Source organism: Eumetopias jubatus, unplaced genomic scaffold, assembly GCF_037043125.1.
Source record: "Eumetopias jubatus isolate StellerSeaLion01/CBP00866 unplaced genomic scaffold, mEumJub1_p1.0 scaffold_10, whole genome shotgun sequence".
Taxonomy (NCBI): Eukaryota; Metazoa; Chordata; class Mammalia; order Carnivora; family Otariidae; genus Eumetopias; species Eumetopias jubatus.
In genome coordinates this window covers 68,796,822-68,813,955 of record NW_028274816.1, presented here as the reverse complement: position 1 = coordinate 68,813,955, position 17,134 = coordinate 68,796,822, and the positions used below count along the sequence as shown (strand labels likewise).

At 59.0% G+C, this 17,134-nt stretch overlaps 1 protein-coding gene across 1 annotated transcript in view; it reads right to left on the bottom strand.

Annotated features, from left to right (window-relative positions):
• MYO15A (myosin XVA) overlaps window positions 1–17,134 on the bottom strand; it is a 50,001-nt gene that overhangs the window by 25,412 nt on the left and 7,455 nt on the right. Inside the window, exons 5-29 of the mRNA XM_028089564.2 lie at window positions 16,880–16,954; window positions 16,537–16,627; window positions 12,930–12,935; window positions 12,495–12,598; window positions 12,292–12,355; window positions 11,266–11,379; window positions 10,645–10,806; window positions 9,411–9,524; window positions 8,961–9,019; window positions 8,745–8,868; window positions 8,364–8,459; window positions 7,806–7,937; window positions 7,234–7,359; window positions 6,443–6,520; window positions 5,516–5,664; window positions 5,354–5,399; window positions 5,041–5,165; window positions 4,617–4,734; window positions 4,182–4,357; window positions 3,645–3,729; window positions 2,904–2,957; window positions 2,726–2,807; window positions 2,508–2,638; window positions 1,923–2,018; window positions 656–891 (exon numbers count right to left, since the gene is read on the bottom strand). Of these exons, the coding sequence (XP_027945365.2) occupies window positions 656–891; window positions 1,923–2,018; window positions 2,508–2,638; window positions 2,726–2,807; window positions 2,904–2,957; window positions 3,645–3,729; window positions 4,182–4,357; window positions 4,617–4,734; window positions 5,041–5,165; window positions 5,354–5,399; window positions 5,516–5,664; window positions 6,443–6,520; window positions 7,234–7,359; window positions 7,806–7,937; window positions 8,364–8,459; window positions 8,745–8,868; window positions 8,961–9,019; window positions 9,411–9,524; window positions 10,645–10,806; window positions 11,266–11,379; window positions 12,292–12,355; window positions 12,495–12,598; window positions 12,930–12,935; window positions 16,537–16,627; window positions 16,880–16,954 (2,643 nt within the window). The remainder of the gene's footprint in view (window positions 1–655; window positions 892–1,922; window positions 2,019–2,507; window positions 2,639–2,725; window positions 2,808–2,903; window positions 2,958–3,644; window positions 3,730–4,181; window positions 4,358–4,616; window positions 4,735–5,040; window positions 5,166–5,353; window positions 5,400–5,515; window positions 5,665–6,442; window positions 6,521–7,233; window positions 7,360–7,805; window positions 7,938–8,363; window positions 8,460–8,744; window positions 8,869–8,960; window positions 9,020–9,410; window positions 9,525–10,644; window positions 10,807–11,265; window positions 11,380–12,291; window positions 12,356–12,494; window positions 12,599–12,929; window positions 12,936–16,536; window positions 16,628–16,879; window positions 16,955–17,134) is intronic.

The following is a 17,134-nucleotide window of genomic DNA, read 5'->3' as shown; positions in this document are numbered from 1 at the left end:
GGCTCACAGCCCCCCTGTAAGGTGGGTCCTGTTACCAATCCTAATTTACAGGTGAGGAAAGAGACTCAGAGAAGGGCAGTGACTTGCCCCAGGTCATGCAGCAGGGCAGTATCAGAGCTGGGCTTTGCACCCGGGGCCTGCCGGAGCCCTTTCTTTTGCAAATCACCCTTCTCACCCAGCAGGGGGACATCATCATCGTTGTCATCATCCACATCACCAAGATGCTGACAAGAGCTAGCCTCTCATAGCCCTTCCGGCATCTTAGAGATTGAGCTGGGGTTTGAACCCAGACCCTCTTGCGTCCAGAGTCCATACTCCTAACCACCGGGCTCTACTCCCGTGATGTGAGAGGTCAGCACCTTTTCCCCAAATTCCCCAGACCCTGGTGTTGGCCGTCCTCTGAGCTCTGCAAGTCCTTTACCAAGTTTTTCCTGAGCCCTACCCTCCAGAGTGAAGACCTGCCCTTGTTTCTTGCTCTGAGCCCGGTGGAGACGGAGAGAGCAGCCCCTGACCAGTCCCGATGCCCGAGCTTGCAAGCACAGAGACCTCACTCTCGGCCTGACCACTGACATCCTGCCCGGCGGGGGGGGGGGGGGGGGGGGGCTCACGCCAGTGTCACCATCCTCAGGGCCTGGCCCTGGCCGGTTCCACTCACTTGAGCAGGTACTTGCTGAGGCGCGAGGAAGGTGCAAAGCCGCTGAGGCAAGTAGCCAGCAAGAGCCAGCCTCGCTCGGCATTGTGGGCACTGGGGTTGCGCCACACCTGGTTGACCAGCTGCGCCAGGATCTCATCCCGCAGTTCGGGCACCGCCAGCCCCTTCTGCACAATGTAGTTCCCGAAGATGTTTTCCTGGGCGCCGTACAGGTGGGGGTCGCCCATGAAACGCAGGATCTGGGCCACAAACAGACTCTCCTGGGCCCCTTGGAAGGTGGTTCCTGCCAGGGTCCCACCACCCCCAACATGCACCCCCTCACATCCTTCCCATGTGCCCCAGGAAAGGTCATATAACAGCCCCCCAGGTTACAATAAAATTGCCACACCCTGTGCCAAATGACCAGGTGGGTTGTGCCAACTATGAGAAAGTCGAGATCCAAAGTGCATACTGACTTTTCTCTCCTGCTCATGAAGCTTCCACGAGCGATCCCGACACAGCCCCAGCCCCTCCCTGCATCCCTGGCCTCGAGCCAGCCCCTTACCGCCTGCTCCATCCAGGCCCCAGAGAGTGCTTTTTAACATTCATATCTGACCACACGCCTCCCTCAGAAGCACCTTCCTTGGCTCCCCAGGGCCCGTGGAATGAAATCCAAGTTCTGGATCTGGCAGACAGGGCCTTGGGACCCCCTCTTGCCTCTGCCCTTCCGACTTTCATCAATTGATGTGTTCTGACTCCATCAACTTTTTCTTCTCTCTGTGCCTTTTCCCTCTGTCTTGGTTAGCAGAGTCTGACTCCTTCCAGTCTAGCTCAAATGTCCACCCCCTACCCTCCCACCAGGAAGCCCTCTCTGATTCTGTCCAGAACTGGATTAGGGGTCCAGTTAGACTTCCTGGCCTCTGTGCCTAACCTCTGTCCACACTAGTCGTCACTGGTCAGGTCTGCTCTGCCTCCTCCCTCGGACTAGGAAGTCCTCGAGCAGAGGACCTGGATCTATTCTTGGTGTCGCTGGGAAGCTGCACAGAGGCTCTGGGGCAGCCTCTTTGCCAGGAAGACGGCTGGGAGAAGAAAGGCTTCCAATCCTCAAAGTGGGATTAGCCCTAGCCCAGAGAGGAGCCCAGATCCCATCCCCCTACCCCCACCCTCTCCAGAAGTCTTCCCTCCAAAGAAGAGGGCTGGGCTAAATGGCCTGGGCTAGGGGACGACCCAGAGGGCAAGACAAGGAGGCTCACGGCCTAAGACTTCCACGGTGGCCTGGGCAGACCCTTACCAACTTGAAGACGCTCACGGCTTCTGCATGGCACTCTGCTGGCAGCTGCATGAGGGGTGTCCTCAGGGGCACCGTCAGCATCCCGAAGGCAGGTTCCTGCGGGCACAGGGCGGGGCCGTGGGGCCAGAGCTGGGGCTCGTGGGCACATCTGGATCCACTGCTCTGTGCCAGGAAGGGGCAGAGCCAGAGAGGTAAGGGCTCCTTTCCCCAGCGGGTGGATGGGGATACTGAGGCCTGAAGCGGGGCAGACACTGGCCGTCAGCAGGCTGGGGGTGGAGACCATCTGAGCACCCTGGAGAGCCCAAAATGAGAGCCGGGATGATGTCCTGTGGCTCGAGCGGTTGTTAAATTTCTGAAATAGTTCCAACTGGTGGGCAAACGGCCACTTCCTAAGCCCCTGAGGGCCCCCCACTTCTGTCCAGCCCTCCCCTGGAGCCCCCAGGCTCCTCATGATCCAGCACTTCAGGGGCTCATACCCCACAGCACAGGGCATGGCCAGGAGCCTGGCCCAGGCTGACAGCAGTATCAGTTCTCATCGGTCAGTGCCCACTGGCCAGGGCCGCGTGGGTCCACGCCAGCCTTTACCTTAAAGTGGCATCGGACAAACTTGGCCATGGGGTAGTTGTTGATGTCCAGGGGCAGTGTGACACGGGGCTCAGCCTGGAGCCGGGGGGTCCGCACAGGGGCCACCCGGGGCACCGGGGCTGGTCTGAGGCCTGTGGGGAGGCGGGGGGGGGGCATGAGGGCCAGACTCCCACACCTGCCTGTGCCCGCCCCCACCACAGCGTCCAGCACTCACGGACCTGCCACAGCTTGCAGGAGTCCCACCAGCTCAGCGGGTACCTCCAGGTGCCCCACGGCCACTACCTCCCGCTTGCTCAGCTCCTGGAGGGACAGCGCTGAGTGAGGGGCAGGCCTGCCACAAGTCGCGTCTGCCAGCCTCCCTTCTTGCCCCTGCAGCTGCCCAGTGCCCGCACCCACCTCCAGCTCCCGGAGCCGCGCCTCCTCCGCCCGGAGCCTCCGCTCTGCCCTCAGCTGCAGGAGAGCAGATGGTCAAGGCAGGGGAATGGTGGGCAGAGGCGACGGCAGGCCCCCGGGGGGGGGGGGGGAAGCCCGAGCCGGCTCGCACAAGGCCTCCCAGGCGGCAGAGAGGAGGCAAAGATATGGCCAGAGAAACGGGAAGGGGAGGGAGAAAGAGCGAGAAAGAGACAGAGACACGAGGCAGAGGGAGTAATACTTCGGGGAAAGGGAAATACAGGGGGATTTCTGGGCAGCGTGACAGAGTCCCTTCCTCTGTGGCTCCACAAAGCCTTCGGTAGAAGCCAGGGGGGTTCTTCAAGGCTTTGGGGACTACGTTTGTCTTTCTGGTGGCTGGTTTATATGACAACAAGCCAAAACGGGCATTAAGTTAAGAGCAAAACCAAAGATCTAGTGCCACTCAGGTCGACAAATTCCATCATAGCCGACTACCGAAGGCCCCGCCGGGAACCCAGCACAGGCCAAATCCTCCACGTGCAACCTCTCGCAGAAGCCCCTCCATAACCCCAGGGGTAGGCGGGGAAAGTGAGGTTAGGGAAGGCCAAGGTCACAGCTAGCGAGTGGCAGAGTGGGGACTGGAACCCAAGATGGTGTGAGGCCAACAGGCCCCTCCTGGATGCTAAGTGCCTCCCCCCTCCCCCTGCTGCCTGGCTCCCGGGAGTAGGGCGAGGGGTGGGCCTGCACCTTGAGGTAATGCCGGTGGTTCATGTACGTGTGCACCAGGGACCGGAACTTCACCAGATTTCGCCTCATCTGCTGATACCGCCGCCTGAGGGTGGGGCGGAAAGAAGTGTCTGGGGGGGAGGGGGGTGGGGAGGGCAGGGGTTGGGATCACAGGGTGGCCAAGGTGCAGAGATGCCCACGCCAGCCAGGCCCGAGCGTCGGCGCCCAGGGTTCACTGTGGGAGCCCTGTGGAGCTCAGAGAAGGGCAGTGACTTGGCCAAGGCCACACAGCAAATTAAGTGGCAGGGCCTGGAGCACGTGCGTCCCATCGGGTTGTCGTCCCAGGGCTCCTAGGACGCAGCCTGGGGCCCCTCTCAGCTGGAAAGATCACAAGGGCCAGGGGCTTAGGTGGGAAGGACATCTGAACGCAGAGACAGAGAGAGTCCGAACATCCTTCCCGCAGAGGCCCGACTCTCAGCTTGCACGCCTCCGGGACGGGGAGCTTAGTACCCCAGCTCAGGCCTGGCCTGCGAGTCCTGCCCCATGTGGGCCCCGCACCTGGCCAGGTAGCCCCGAGCCCGGCTCTGCAGCAGGATGATCTTGCGGCGCAGTGAGCGGAACCGCCGTCGGATGAGGAAGCCACGGAAGCAGCGCTGAAGCGTGAGGGCTGCCAGGTGCAGGACGCGCTCTCGCATGCTCTCCAGCAGCTGGTGCAGGTGCTCCTTGAGGAACAGCTGAGGAGGGGAGGCGGGCGGTGAGGCACGGACGGGCTGCGCGCCGAGAGGTGGGAGGAGCAGAGACGGGGAACTAGGCAGTGGGAACGGCCCGAGCAAAGGGCCAGAGACAGGACTAGCCTCCCACTGGCCAAGCTCCCCTGCACTGCCTCTGGGCCGGTAGTCTTTAGTCGGGGCATTTCTCATTGCACCGGCTCGAGTTCTGAAGCCCCTGAACTTGAGGCTTCCAGAGGCTGCAGCCATGTGGGCTGGGACTCACCTTGCTGACACCGATGCGGTACATATTTGGCATGACCATGCACAGGCGGCTCAGCACCGACACGCACATGTCCCCGCTGGCTGGCAGGTTGTGTTTGAGGGCCACTAGACAGCGGTACCTGTGGTTTCAGTTGAATACGACACTTTACTGCCATCTGCTGGAAACTTGTCATAATAGCTTAAAGTTACTCTGGAATCTACACACACACACACACACACACACACACACACAATAAAACTACAAAAAAATGGGGAACAATAAATATATCTGCTCTGTGACAGGCAGCAGGTAATGATCTTGTGTAGTACACAACCTGAGCAACTGTGCATGGCAAGCTCCGTCCTGCCTGGGTTCTGTATTCCCGGGGTCATGGGGGAGCTGGGTAAGGATCTGTGGAGCTCAGGAACCACCCTGACTGCAGTACCTGTCGATGAACACCTGGAAGGGCAGGCGCACTGGAAAGCCCTCCTTGCGGATTCGCACAGTCTCCAGCACCCCCGAATAGCGTAATTGCGCCATTACCACATCTGGCTCAAAGAGGCCTGGCTCCTGTAAGGAGGGCCCAGATAGGGAGTTTGCACACTGGCCCACCCATGTGCCACGGGCACTAGCAATGACAAACAGTCCCCACAGTGGGCTGGGCAGATGGAGGCCCAGAGAGGCACAGCCACTTGTCCCAGGTCACACAGCACGGGGAAGAGGATTTGACTCTCCCAGGGACCTCAGCCATCACATACCTTCTTGTGGTTGGGCTTCAGGCAACGTACGAACAAGGGGTTACACCTGCACGGGGGTGGGAGGAGGGCGATGTGAGGCCCCAGAGAAGGGAAGTGTTTACCCCTGCGGGTTGTGGGGTGGGTCAGAGGTGAGGCTGGGTGCCCGCCCACCTGCATGCTCACCTCTCCATCTTTTCCACCAGATCCAGGAGTGACTGCTGGAACTTAGCGGCCACTGTGTGTGCCTTGTGGAGCCGGGTGACAGAGCTGTTCTTGCCCAGGCGCTGAGGGGCAGCCTGTGGGGTGTGGCTGGAGAAGAGGTGTGCCACCACCTGAGGCCGGGGCAGTGGGCGAGGCACCAAGAGACAGGAAGACACAGGGGGGTAGGGGGCCGAGAGACAGAAACGAGGAAACAGAGGTTGGTGGGGGGGACAAAAGGCGTTAAAAACAAAAAGAGTCAAATCTCCAAACCAGAAGGATAAGAAAACTACCTCCCTGGGCCCCTGCCCTCTCTCTGCAAGGCCGCTGTCCTCTTGGATTACACACCTCTCAAGTCAGGGTGCACAGCACCTTCCAAGGGACCTGTCTCATGGTCGGGCTGACTTTTTTTCTTCAGTCTGACTGTGTACCTGGCCCCAAGGTGGCCTCCTGCACACACGGTCATGAACTCTGGCAATGACCTCAGGAGGAGGGTGCCCATTTGACAGAGAAGAAGGTGGGGGCCCAGAGAATGGGGTGAGTGACTGAGAACAACAGGGCTATTTGGGAGAACTGCTCAGTGAGGGGACAGGGCAGGGCACAGCTGGGTGGGCAGGGCCAGGATGGGCCAGGGGACAGGCAGGGCGATCCGGTGGGGCTGGCCAGGGGCATGACCCTTCAAGGGGCAGGACCAGGAATGGGAGAAAGTACAGAGCAAGGCAAGACTCTGGGTTAGGGTTGAGATCAGGGTCCGAGCCTGGCTGGAGCTAGGGGGCACCAGAGGCAGGACCAGCACCTGGGTACCTAGGGGACCGCCCCATTTCCTGGACTGCGAGAGAGGCCTGATGGTGGGCTGGGTGCTTGGCGGGGGGGGAGGGGGGTGCAGAGTAGCAGGAGACGGGGCTTGCTTACCCGTGTCCGGCTCCGCACAAAGAGATCCAGCACATCCTGGCGCACCTGGTCATGGTTCTTGTCTAGGAACTTGTGCACCTGCAAAGGGGGAACAAGGGGGCAGCTTAGGTTGGAGCCCACACAGCCTGGGGGACAGGGTAGGCGGATAACATACCCCAGTGTGCATCAGCCTGTCTGCTCCCTTCCTACCTCCCTTCCTCCCTAGAGTGGGTCAGGGGCTCCCAGCCGCTGGGGGACCCTGGCCCTGCCCCTACAGGCCTCTATCTCCCTATCTGTCCTAGGAGGTACTGGACCCTTCTCCCTGCTGTGGTCTCCTCCCCTTCTGCCCCCACTACGCTTCCCATCCTCTGGGGAGGGGGGCACATAACCAGTCTGGGTCTCGGCCCCCATCCTCAGTGGAGGACACTGTCCTGTGTCTGTCCTACAGATGAGGAAAACAAGGCCTAAGTGGAGACAGAGGCTTGGAATCCTGGCCTGAGACACCTCCAGGGCAGGAATGTGTCTGAGATAACAGAGTGACTGCATCATTACTGATAACAGCTACTCTTTATCACCCACTGTAGCCCTAGGCTTCCACACTCACCACTTGAGACCGGCACTATCATTATCCCCATTTTCCAGATGTCGTAGAGATAGGCCCCGAAAGCAATTTGCCCAAGGTCACACAGCTGAGGATCAGCAGGGGGCCAGAACTAGAACGAGGGGGGAGTGTCTACAGCCCCCGTTGTGCTTCGGTCTCCAACTGCAGGGACTGTGGCACCAGAGGCCGTGCAGGCTGTCCCGGGTCTCACCTGATAGGTGACTTTGCCTGCGTAGTGCTTGATGGTGAACTCGGGCAGCGGCATCTTGGGCTTGGAGTAGAGCGGGTTGGCGCCGTGGTGGTAATGGCACTTCTGCAGAAACGTGTGGTCTGTGGCCTGCAGGCAGGCGGGGGTCAGAGGGTGGGCGGGGGACCTGGGCACCTTGTTCCGGGGCTAGGGGCAGATCCTCCAGCCTGAACTGCCTCCCGGCAAGCGCTGGGGAGGAGCAAATCACAGCCACCTCCGGCTGCCCACTGTCCCGGGTGGGGAGGCTTAAGTAGACTCCCCCCCCCACTTGTGTCTTCCAATCAGAGTTTGAGGCCCAACCTCAAGGTCACCTCCTCCGGGAAGCCTTCTGTGACTTCCCAGGCTGGTACCCTCCTCTGGACACCCACAGCCCCCTATCCAGCCTCCATCACCCAGGTCGTGAATGGCAGGTTGGGTGCCCTGAGCTCCTGTCCCCCAGGACAGAGCAGAGAAGGCAGGACCTATGGCCTGATGAGGACATGAGGCTCAGAGATGCTGAGCCACCTGACCAGGCTCACACAGCGCCCGTGGCTCACCTGGGGAAAGCAACACTGGTCATCGAGGATGCGCAGGATACCATAGGGCTTCAGTGAGATGAGGTTGATGCATGGCTGATTGTCGGCAAAGGTGATCTCCCGCCAGTCGATCTGTTCCCGGATGTACTCCTCCTGCGGGTGTCACGCGCTCAGCCCCTCACCCTGCCCAGGCCCCACCCGCCCTGCCTCCCAGGCGGGATCCATCTGAAGGGGCCCGGCCAGGGGCACCTCTGCCTGCACAGCAAGCTCACTCCCTAGGAGGGCAACACGAACCACTTCTGAGCCCTGTCCCACCCTCCGCCGGGGACAGCCCTGAAGCAGGGCAGAAGGACACGCCCCGCCCCCAAGAGGGCTTTTGTCGGCTCAGCACCCAGCATCTTCCCCGTCCAGAGCACAGGCCTTCACAGGTGCTGGTCCTTGGCTTAGAATGCCTTTCCCGGCGCTCCGCCTGATCACCCCCGGTTTGCCCTTAAAGAGCCAGCATTATCCTGTCTGGCTCCAAGGAGGCCCACCGGCCAGTCAGGAGGGGACAGGACTGCTAAGGGGGGCTCCGCACACCTGCTCCTCCTGGAAGATGATCTTGTTGAAAAGGTACTGAAGGTTCTCATTTGCATAGTTGATGCACAACTGCTCGAAGCTGTTGAAGCTCAGGTCCTGCCAGGTGGGCGGTGAGGCTGGGCCTGCTCCCTCCTTGGCCAGTAGCTCACATGTCCCCACCCAGGGCCCCGCTCACCGGCCCCGGCCGCCCAATATCCCCCCTCCCCCCCCCCCCCCCCCCCCCCCCGCCGCCCCGGCCTTCCGTGGCCTCGGGGAGTGCTTGTGCGTGAGTGAAGGAGAGGGGAGGAGAGCAGGGGCAGATGACTGTGTATGCTGTCGACAGAGAAGGGAGGGAGATGAGGTTCTATGTCCCCTGCCCCTCACCCACCCGTGCAGCCCTACCTCGAAGCCATAGATATCCAGGATGGCGACGGACAACGCGTCCTGCCGTGGGGACACCCGGGCGTTGACCCGGGCGATGAGCCAGCCGAAGAGCAGCGCGTACAACACCTTGGCGATGGCGTCTCTGGAGCAGGGATGGTGCTGGGGCAGGTGGGCACAGTGCGGGGGTGGGGGGCAGGGATCTGGGGGGTCGGGCGGGGCGGAGCAAGGCCTCACCTGGCATCCACGGCACTCTCCACGGTCAGCGGGGTGAAGATCTTCTCTTGCATTGTCTCCTGGGGAGGGATGAGGCCCCTGAATGACAGCGGGCTGGCCACCACCTCCAGGAAGCCCCCGGAGGATTAGCGGGGGCATGGGGAAGAGAGCCAGGATGATGGTGTGACTGGTCTCAAGCACACAGCCGGCCAGGGGCAGAACAGGACACACTCATCCCCCTTCTGCCTGGCTGTGCTGCTGGCAGGGGCAGACCCAGGGAGATCAGCCTTGGGAAGGGACAAAGGGCCAGGGGCTGTGAGAGCCCAGGGGAGGTAATGACCCAGACAGGGGTCGGGTGGCTCCCTGGATGGGGGGACGCCTGCATCAGGTCTTGAAGGATGAGTACACGTAGGAAAGGGAACGGCATTCGAGGTGGAGGGAGCCGCCTACACCGGGGCCCCAGTGACTCACGGTCACTTTGAAGGTGATGGCCTTCTGCAGGCCCTCGGGGGAGATCTGCAGCAGCTCGGCCACGGCCTGGATCTCCCGGGCACTCACCACGGAGGCCGTCTCCTGCGCATCCGTCTATGCCAAATACCAACACCAGTGTGTTTTAAACTAGATAACTCAGTTTAAAGTTCATATAAAAAAACATAAACAGGCTAGAAAAACCAGGAAAATTCTGAGATAGAAAGGGAGTGAAGGGGACCCCACAAGATAGTCAAACCCGTTATAAAGTTACAATAATTAAAACACCGTAGAGAATTTTAGGGGCGTCTGGGTGGCTCAGTCGGTTAAGTGTCTGCCCTCAGCTTGGGTCATGACCTCAGGGTCCTGGGATGGAGCCTGGGGTTGGGCTCCCTGCTCAGCAGGGAACCTGCTTCTCCCTCTCCCTCTACCCCTTCCCCTGCTCGTGCTCTCTCTCTCTCTCTCTCAAATAAATAAATAAAATCTTAAACAAACAAAACAGTGTGGAGATAGACACACAACACGTAGTTTAATGAAGCACAACAGGAAATCAGGAATTAGGCATAAACGTACGTGAGAACTTAGTACATAGTAATACAAATGATAAATTTGTATTTCTCCAATTACAGGATTAGGGTAACTGAATAATCATGTGGAAAAAAAGAAATTGCATTCCTACCTCACACCTTACGGGGATAAATTTGTGAGGAACCAAAGATTAAATGTGAACACACACAAACACACCACAAAAAGTTTTGAAAAAAACGATGGGAGAAAGCTGTTACAACTTTAGAGAGATAAGTGTCTCTCTAAAAATGATACAAAATCTAAAATTTATTTAAGATTCATAAATAAAATACCTGAAAAATCTAGATGGCAAAAAATCAAACCAAAACAGAACCAACCAACCATCAAGCAAAACACCAAAAAAAACAAAAACAAAAACAAAAACCTGGATACAAATCAAAATACAAATGACAAGCCAGAAAACGTATTGGCAATTCCCATCAGGGACAAAGGGTTGGTTTCCTTTTCATATGTAAAAAGCTCTCATACATCAATAAGAAAAAAAGAGGAGTGACCTCAATGGTGGGGGCGGGGGGGGGGGGGGGAGAGAACAAATGAAACGCCCCTGGCGTACCCGGAAAGGCAAATAACCGTGGCCCCCAAGCCTCTGAGGAGATAACCTGTGTCCTGAGGGTGCCAGGGCCCCACGGCAGGCTGTGGGCTCTCTCACCTCATATTTCTCGAAGTAGACATTGCCCAGGTGCAGGATGGAGGCCAGGATGCGGAAGATGCTGTCCTGGTCCTCACCACTGAAGCCCAGCACCTCCATAGCAGCCAGGAGCCGGCGGAAGTCGTTGGAGTCACTCTTCCCTGAGATCTCACAGTTCCCGCCCTGCCCCAGGGCAGGGGCCGTGGGTCAGGGATCCTGGGCAGGCACTCCAGCTCTGTTCCCCCCCCACGGGCCAGGAGGCAGGCCCTGATCCAGCGCTTTATATATGTCCGCTCATCTAGTCGCCACTATATCCCTAAAAAGTGGTCTTGTGCTGTCCCCGTTTCACAGATGAGGAAACTGAGGCACAAAAGGGGAAGTGCCATAACTCCAGGCTGCTTAGCTTTGTTCTAGGTTATGGAGAAATGAAGTCAGGGAGGTCTCCTCTCCCCCCACTTTGGACCCTAAAAATGCCTGTCACCCTTGTCGTGATGAGACACTTTAAATCCAAGGTCGTGCCACCCACGCCCCATCACCTTCACAGGCTATTAGGACACCGTGAGTTGGTTCTCTCAGCCTGCCCAGGGTGATGGGGCAGGGCTGCCAGGCCTGGGGGGCCCCTGGTTGCCTGCCAGTGCTCACCTGGTTCAGGTAGTAGTAGGTCTCAGCCTCCTGCAGACTGAAGGCCTGCCGCAGCTGGGCGGGCAACCCGGCTAGCAGCTCATAGAAGATGTGGTAGTTCCTTTCGTTTTTGGCCTGTAGGGTGGGTGGGTGGGTGGGTGCAGAGAAGGGAGCCACCCACCTAGATGAGCCCCCAACACACATACAAGGCCAGGTGTGCCCGCCCATACAGATACGGGTGAGACCGGGCACCCGGGAAGAGTGAGTCCCCAGCCTGGCTCCGACTGGGCCTGGGCTGGGGGCGGAGAAGCCCTGGAACGCTGGTCAGGATTTAATTTTGTTTGGAGGAATAAGAGAAAGGTAGCCTTTCTTCTCTTGTGCACACCGGGCACTCACACCTACGTGTGCTGTGTCCACGGCCCAGCTGTGCACACACAGGGCCTCCTGATGGTTTACTCAGCCGGGGCGGCTAAGCGCCAACTGCACCCCACGCCCTGTCGTAGGCCCTTGGGATCCAGTGGGGAACAAGGGACACGGAGGCCCTCGACCTCCTGGAGCCCACCTGTGAGCTATGGAGATAGACACCCAGCAAGCCGCTGGGGGGGAAATAAGACATGTCCGACAGAACAGAGTGCTCTGGAGAGAAATAAAAGCAGGGAAGGGGCTGGGGGTTCTGGTGGGGTGGAGAGGGGCTTCATCCTAAATGGGGTAGCTTCCCTGAGCAGGTGCCATTTCAGGGAAGACTTGGAGGAGATGAGGGGTTGGGTCCCGTGGGTGTCTGGGGGGAGGGGTGCTCAGAGGGAAGAAATCGTAGGTACAAAGGTTCTGAGGCAGGATCATCATGGCTGGTGTTTCAGGGACAAGAAAGGGCCAGTGTGGCTGGAGGGGGTGAGGGAGGGGAGATCACATGCTCACACAGACACACATCCTTGTTCATTGATTCAGCATTGCCCCAGCCCCACCAGGTGCCAGGCTCTGAGTATCTGCCTACCCCCAGCCCGTCCCAGCACACGAGGGCCTGAGGGGGCCTGTGGGGGCCTGTCCCACCTGAAACACAATCCTGGATTTCTCGAGCAGGTACTGGGAGGTTATGGCACCAGAAATCACGCCCCTGGGGAGGGGGAGCACAGTCAGCTTGTGCAGGGTAGGTGGGTGGGTGGGGTGGCTGGCGTGGGCGCTGAGGGGCTGCACCAGGACATGGGGTGCACCGCAAGGCCTTGTGGGGCCCCTCCCTCCACCGCCCCACTCACCCTTCCAGAAAGACCTCCACAAACTTCCCGAAGCGGCTGGAGTTGTCGTTCCTGACGGTTTTGGCGTTACCGAAGGACTCCAAGAGGGGTGTTGCCTCCAGGATCTGGACCCCAGAAGATGTGGGAATTGTTCTGGGGGCCTGGAGTAGGGAGCATAGCTAGGACCACCCCCAGGTTTTCGCAGACACGGACCTCCCCGAGGACCCCCTCTGTGAGGGGCAACGGCAGGTGTGCTCCTGGTGGAATCCTTGGGTCTCCCCAGTGCCCCCCAACACCCTTCATGCTGTCAACCCCCACATCAGGCCACAGCTACCCTCTCCCAGCCCCCAGCCAGGACAGGCAGCTGGATGCCCCTTCTTGCCCATCCTGCCATCACACACACACACACACACACACACACAGAGGCACAGAGGCACACATGCACACTCCAAGTACCTTTATCTTCAGGAGCACCCATGACAGAGGAAGAGGAAAGAACAAGAACAGAGGCAGGTCACCTGTAGTACTGAACCCCTCTCCCTCCAGGATGCCAGGGGCCTTAGACCATGGAGGGACCACCAACACCTTTGGGCCACTGGGGTAGGCAGGGACTTTGCCAGGTGAGAGCAAACCCATGAACCGTCGAGACCCCAGCTGTCTGGGCCTGGAGACTGCAGTGTGACCCCAGGGTGTGGGAGTTTGCTGGGTCTACCTGCCAAAAGGTTCTGGGGATGTTCTCTTTACCCCATCCCCATGGCCACCACCGCTGGTCAATCACCTGGGCTCCTGGAGGAGCCGCCTTCCTGATCCTGGCCTTGCTCCCTCCGGGGGTCCTTTGAAAACCTGTGTTGGGTCATGTTTCCCCTCATGGCTTCCACGTCACTCAGGCTCAAAGCCAAGCCCTTGCACAGCCAAGCTCCTGGTTGGTCCCTTCTCCCCTACTTTCCTCCCTCGCCACGCATGGCCCACCTGACCCACCCAGGCCCACGCCGGCCTCTGGACCAGAGCTCTCTCCTTCTGTAGCCCTCTGCTGGCAAATCCTCTCACTTCCTTATTATCCAGTCTCCCCCCCCCCAACCCACAGCCCCCCAAGAAGGTCAGCCTCCACAGGTAAGGATCTTTGTGTGCAATCTCTGGGTCCCCAGCATCTACACCGGACCAGGAGCATCGGAGGCCCTCAAACAACATCTGCTGAACGGATGACATGAGGACCAGCGTTTTCGCACCGCAGAGCTGCCCAAGCCAGAGCCAGTCCCAGCTCCCGTGTATTAGGCAACCACCGCGTGCCAGACCCTTTGCCCTAATTATATGGCTGTTAACCATCCTGCGAGGTAGGTACTGATGCACCCATTGCACAGATCAGGAAACAAACTCGGAAAGGCGAGGTAGTGTGCCCGGGGACTCCGGAGTCCAAGAGAGAGATCATCACACTGCGCCAAGCATGCACGTATCTGTGTACACAGCGTTTTCGGGCTGAGTCATTTCCTCGGGATAAATTCTCAGGCAAGAAGCAGGGAAGGCCCGCTCTCTGCAGAAATGTTACTTTGGGGAAGGTGCCAGTTCCCTCCATCTGTTCACGCTCCTGGTCCCATTTAGCCCAGGAAATACTATGTCCATCATACAAAGGAGTAGACTGAGGCCCGGGCGAGAGTGGGAGCTGGCCCGTGGTTGTTCAGTGAGTTGGGGTCTGCCGGGACTTCGGCTTATGCTACCCCCTAGTCTGAAATCCCCTTGCGGACGTCTGAGTGTGGAGTGAGCCACTCCTCTGTCCCTAATGCCCAGCCGGGGGCTGGGGAGAGGACTGCTGGGCTGGACGGGTGAACATGTGGTCCCATGGGGCCCTCCCGCTCAACCTGCAGGTCGGGGGATAGCCTGTGGTTTGGGCTGGGCAGCATCCAGCCACCTTCCACCCCCGGGGAACACTTGTCGCATTCCCAGCCCAGAGGCAGAGCCTGTGGCCTGGGCCTCGGCCCGCTGAGGCACCACTGGGCCCAGTGAGGACGCGTGGCCCAAACCAGTCCAACAGAAGGAGACCCTGAGACTTTTCTGGGCACATTGGGAGATGTGGGTGGTACACTGTGGCACTATCTTGCTGATCGATGGGAGAGAGGTTGAGAATGATGCCCTTAGATGGGGAGGATGCGCCCAAACAAGGGACATCGTTTAAGACCCTGGATCCAGCCATACCTAAAACCGACCCTAGGTAAGGACTGCCAGATTACGGGAGCAGGGCAGAGCGGCAGCTAGGAAATGAGCCCGCAGCATTGCATCTGGCAGGCCCATCCTCACATCTACAGAAGGCCTGGCACAGAAAGCCCTAGACCCAGCCACACCCCACTACTCTGACCGTCCTCCCTGACCCCTGCCAAGACTGCTCTCCGCCTTGAGCTTCAGATCCCAACTCCTCTGCCCCCACACTTCCGGACATGGGGTAAGTGCTCTCCCTTCCCAGACCCCAGTTTCCCAGTCCATAAATGGACACAAACGTACCTGCCTCCTGGGACTGCTAGGTGGCTCTAGTGTGACGCCCTATCTAAAGCACCTGGACGTAGGAGGGCTCAAAGCACACATTTCCCTGCCTACCTAGCCAGTCCTCCCAGAAGTCTACACTTAGAGGTTTTGAAAGCCCCACCTGGAGCAAAGGGAGGTTCTGGAGTCTGAGTTGCTGGGCCTTTGCCTCCAGCCTCACCTTCCCTGAGTTCCAGGCTCATGGTGTATCCACCAATTTCCCACCATCTCTATAGGGACGCCCAGCAGACTCCTCAGGAGAAAAGACTCCTACCCGCCTTTTCTCCACAGCCCTGCCCATGTAGCCAATGGCCGCTCTGCACGGCCTATGGCTCAGGCCAAATGCCTGGGGTTGCCCTTGGACCGATCCCCTCTCTCACACCCCAATCTGGTCCCTCAGCAAGTCGCTGGCTGCCCTTTAAACTGCACCTGGGGGGACCCTGGGGGGCTCAGATGGTTAAGCGTCTGCCTTCGGCTCGGGTCATGGTCCCAGGGTCCTGGGATCGAGCCCCGTATCGGGCTCCCTGCTCTGCGGGAAGCCTGCTTCTCCCTCTCCCACTCCCCCTGCTTGTGTTCCCTCTCTCGCTGTGCATCTCTCTGTCAAATAAATAAATACAATCTTTAAAATGAATAAATAAATAAATAAATAAATAAATAAATAAATAAATAAACTGCACCCGGGTCTAGCTGTGCTCACCAGCTCCGTCACTACCTCCCTGGCCAAAGCCACTGTCCTCCCTCACCTGGACTCCACGATGCCACTTTGCCATCCCCTGGGCACACCAGACCTCCTTACACCTCGGGGAGCCTTTGCACACTTGCCCTTCCGTGAGATGGCTTCAGGGCCCACTCCCTCACCTTCTCAGCAGAGCCTTCACTGACCACCATGCTTCCAATTATAACCCTCTAAACGCCCCACCCTCCTACCTTTTTTTTTTTTGTCCACAACTTCCCACCCTTTCATATACACATAATTTCCTTGCGTATTTCTTCCCTTTTGTGTCCTCTACTGTAACGAAATTCCCATGAGGGTGGGAACATTTGTCGGCATTGCTGCTGCCTACTTCCTCATCCCCTAGTCCAGGCCTGACACAGTGTGTCCCCGGGAAAGCTTTACCGAGGGTCTAACATTCCCAGGTTTGGAAGACTTAGCACTCTCCCCAATCTCCAAGCCTGCACTTCCCCCAGTCCCGTGTCCTCAGTGCCCCAGCATCTCCTGCAGCCCACCCCCATGCCTAGGCCCGTCCTGCCTCTTACTCCACCAGGAAGGTGAGGCCAGGCAGGAGAAATGGGGCTTCTGCTCTGGCCAGGCCCAGCAGGGTGGGAACCAGAGCTGCTCCGGAGCATAGGCAGGAGGAACGAGGGAGCTCCCCTGCAGCCATGCCCTGGGTGGGGAGGGTGGTGGCAGAAAGAGCTGGAGTCCTGGGAGCCCTCCCAGTGCAACCCTGGCCTCAGCCTCTCCATCCGTCCAAGTGGGGCCGAGGAGCGCACTAAGGGGAGCACTACGCTCGGGAGTCCCGGGGAGTCAGGCAGACCACGCAGCGGACAGACTCACCTGCTGCGTGATGCCTCGTTTCTGGTTCATGGCGGCCAGGTAGCGCAGAATCAACTTGGTAGACTCAGTTTTTCCAGAGCCACTCTCTCCGCTGATGGGGCAAAGGAGCAGAGTGAGCACCAACCAGGTCTCTGCCTCCTCTGGGCTCCCTCCTACCGTTACCCTTCTTTGACCTCCTATGGCACAAGAGGACACGGGTGGGCCGGCCCAGAGATGCCGAGTGATTTTTCCCAGCTCCCACAGCGGGTCTGGCCTGATGCAGACCTGTCATCTGAGATTCCTCCCATACATTCCCCCACCCCGACCCTGCCCCACGCACACTGAAATCCCCAGCTCGACCCACCTGATGATTATGCACTGGTTCTGTTTGGCATCAAGCATTTTGGCGAAAGCGAGATTTGCAATTGCAAAGAGATGCCTGGAGAGACAGGCCACAGGTTATCACTGGAAGAGGACCCTGCCTCTCACACCCCTCAGGGGTCAGGTAGGAGAGCATCTCTGTCCACCCACGCAGCCAATTCTGCTCCACCCTTCACCCTGGGGAAATGCTCCCTGCCCCCATTCTGGTCGGAGCCACGGTGGCCTCCAACCTAGAGAG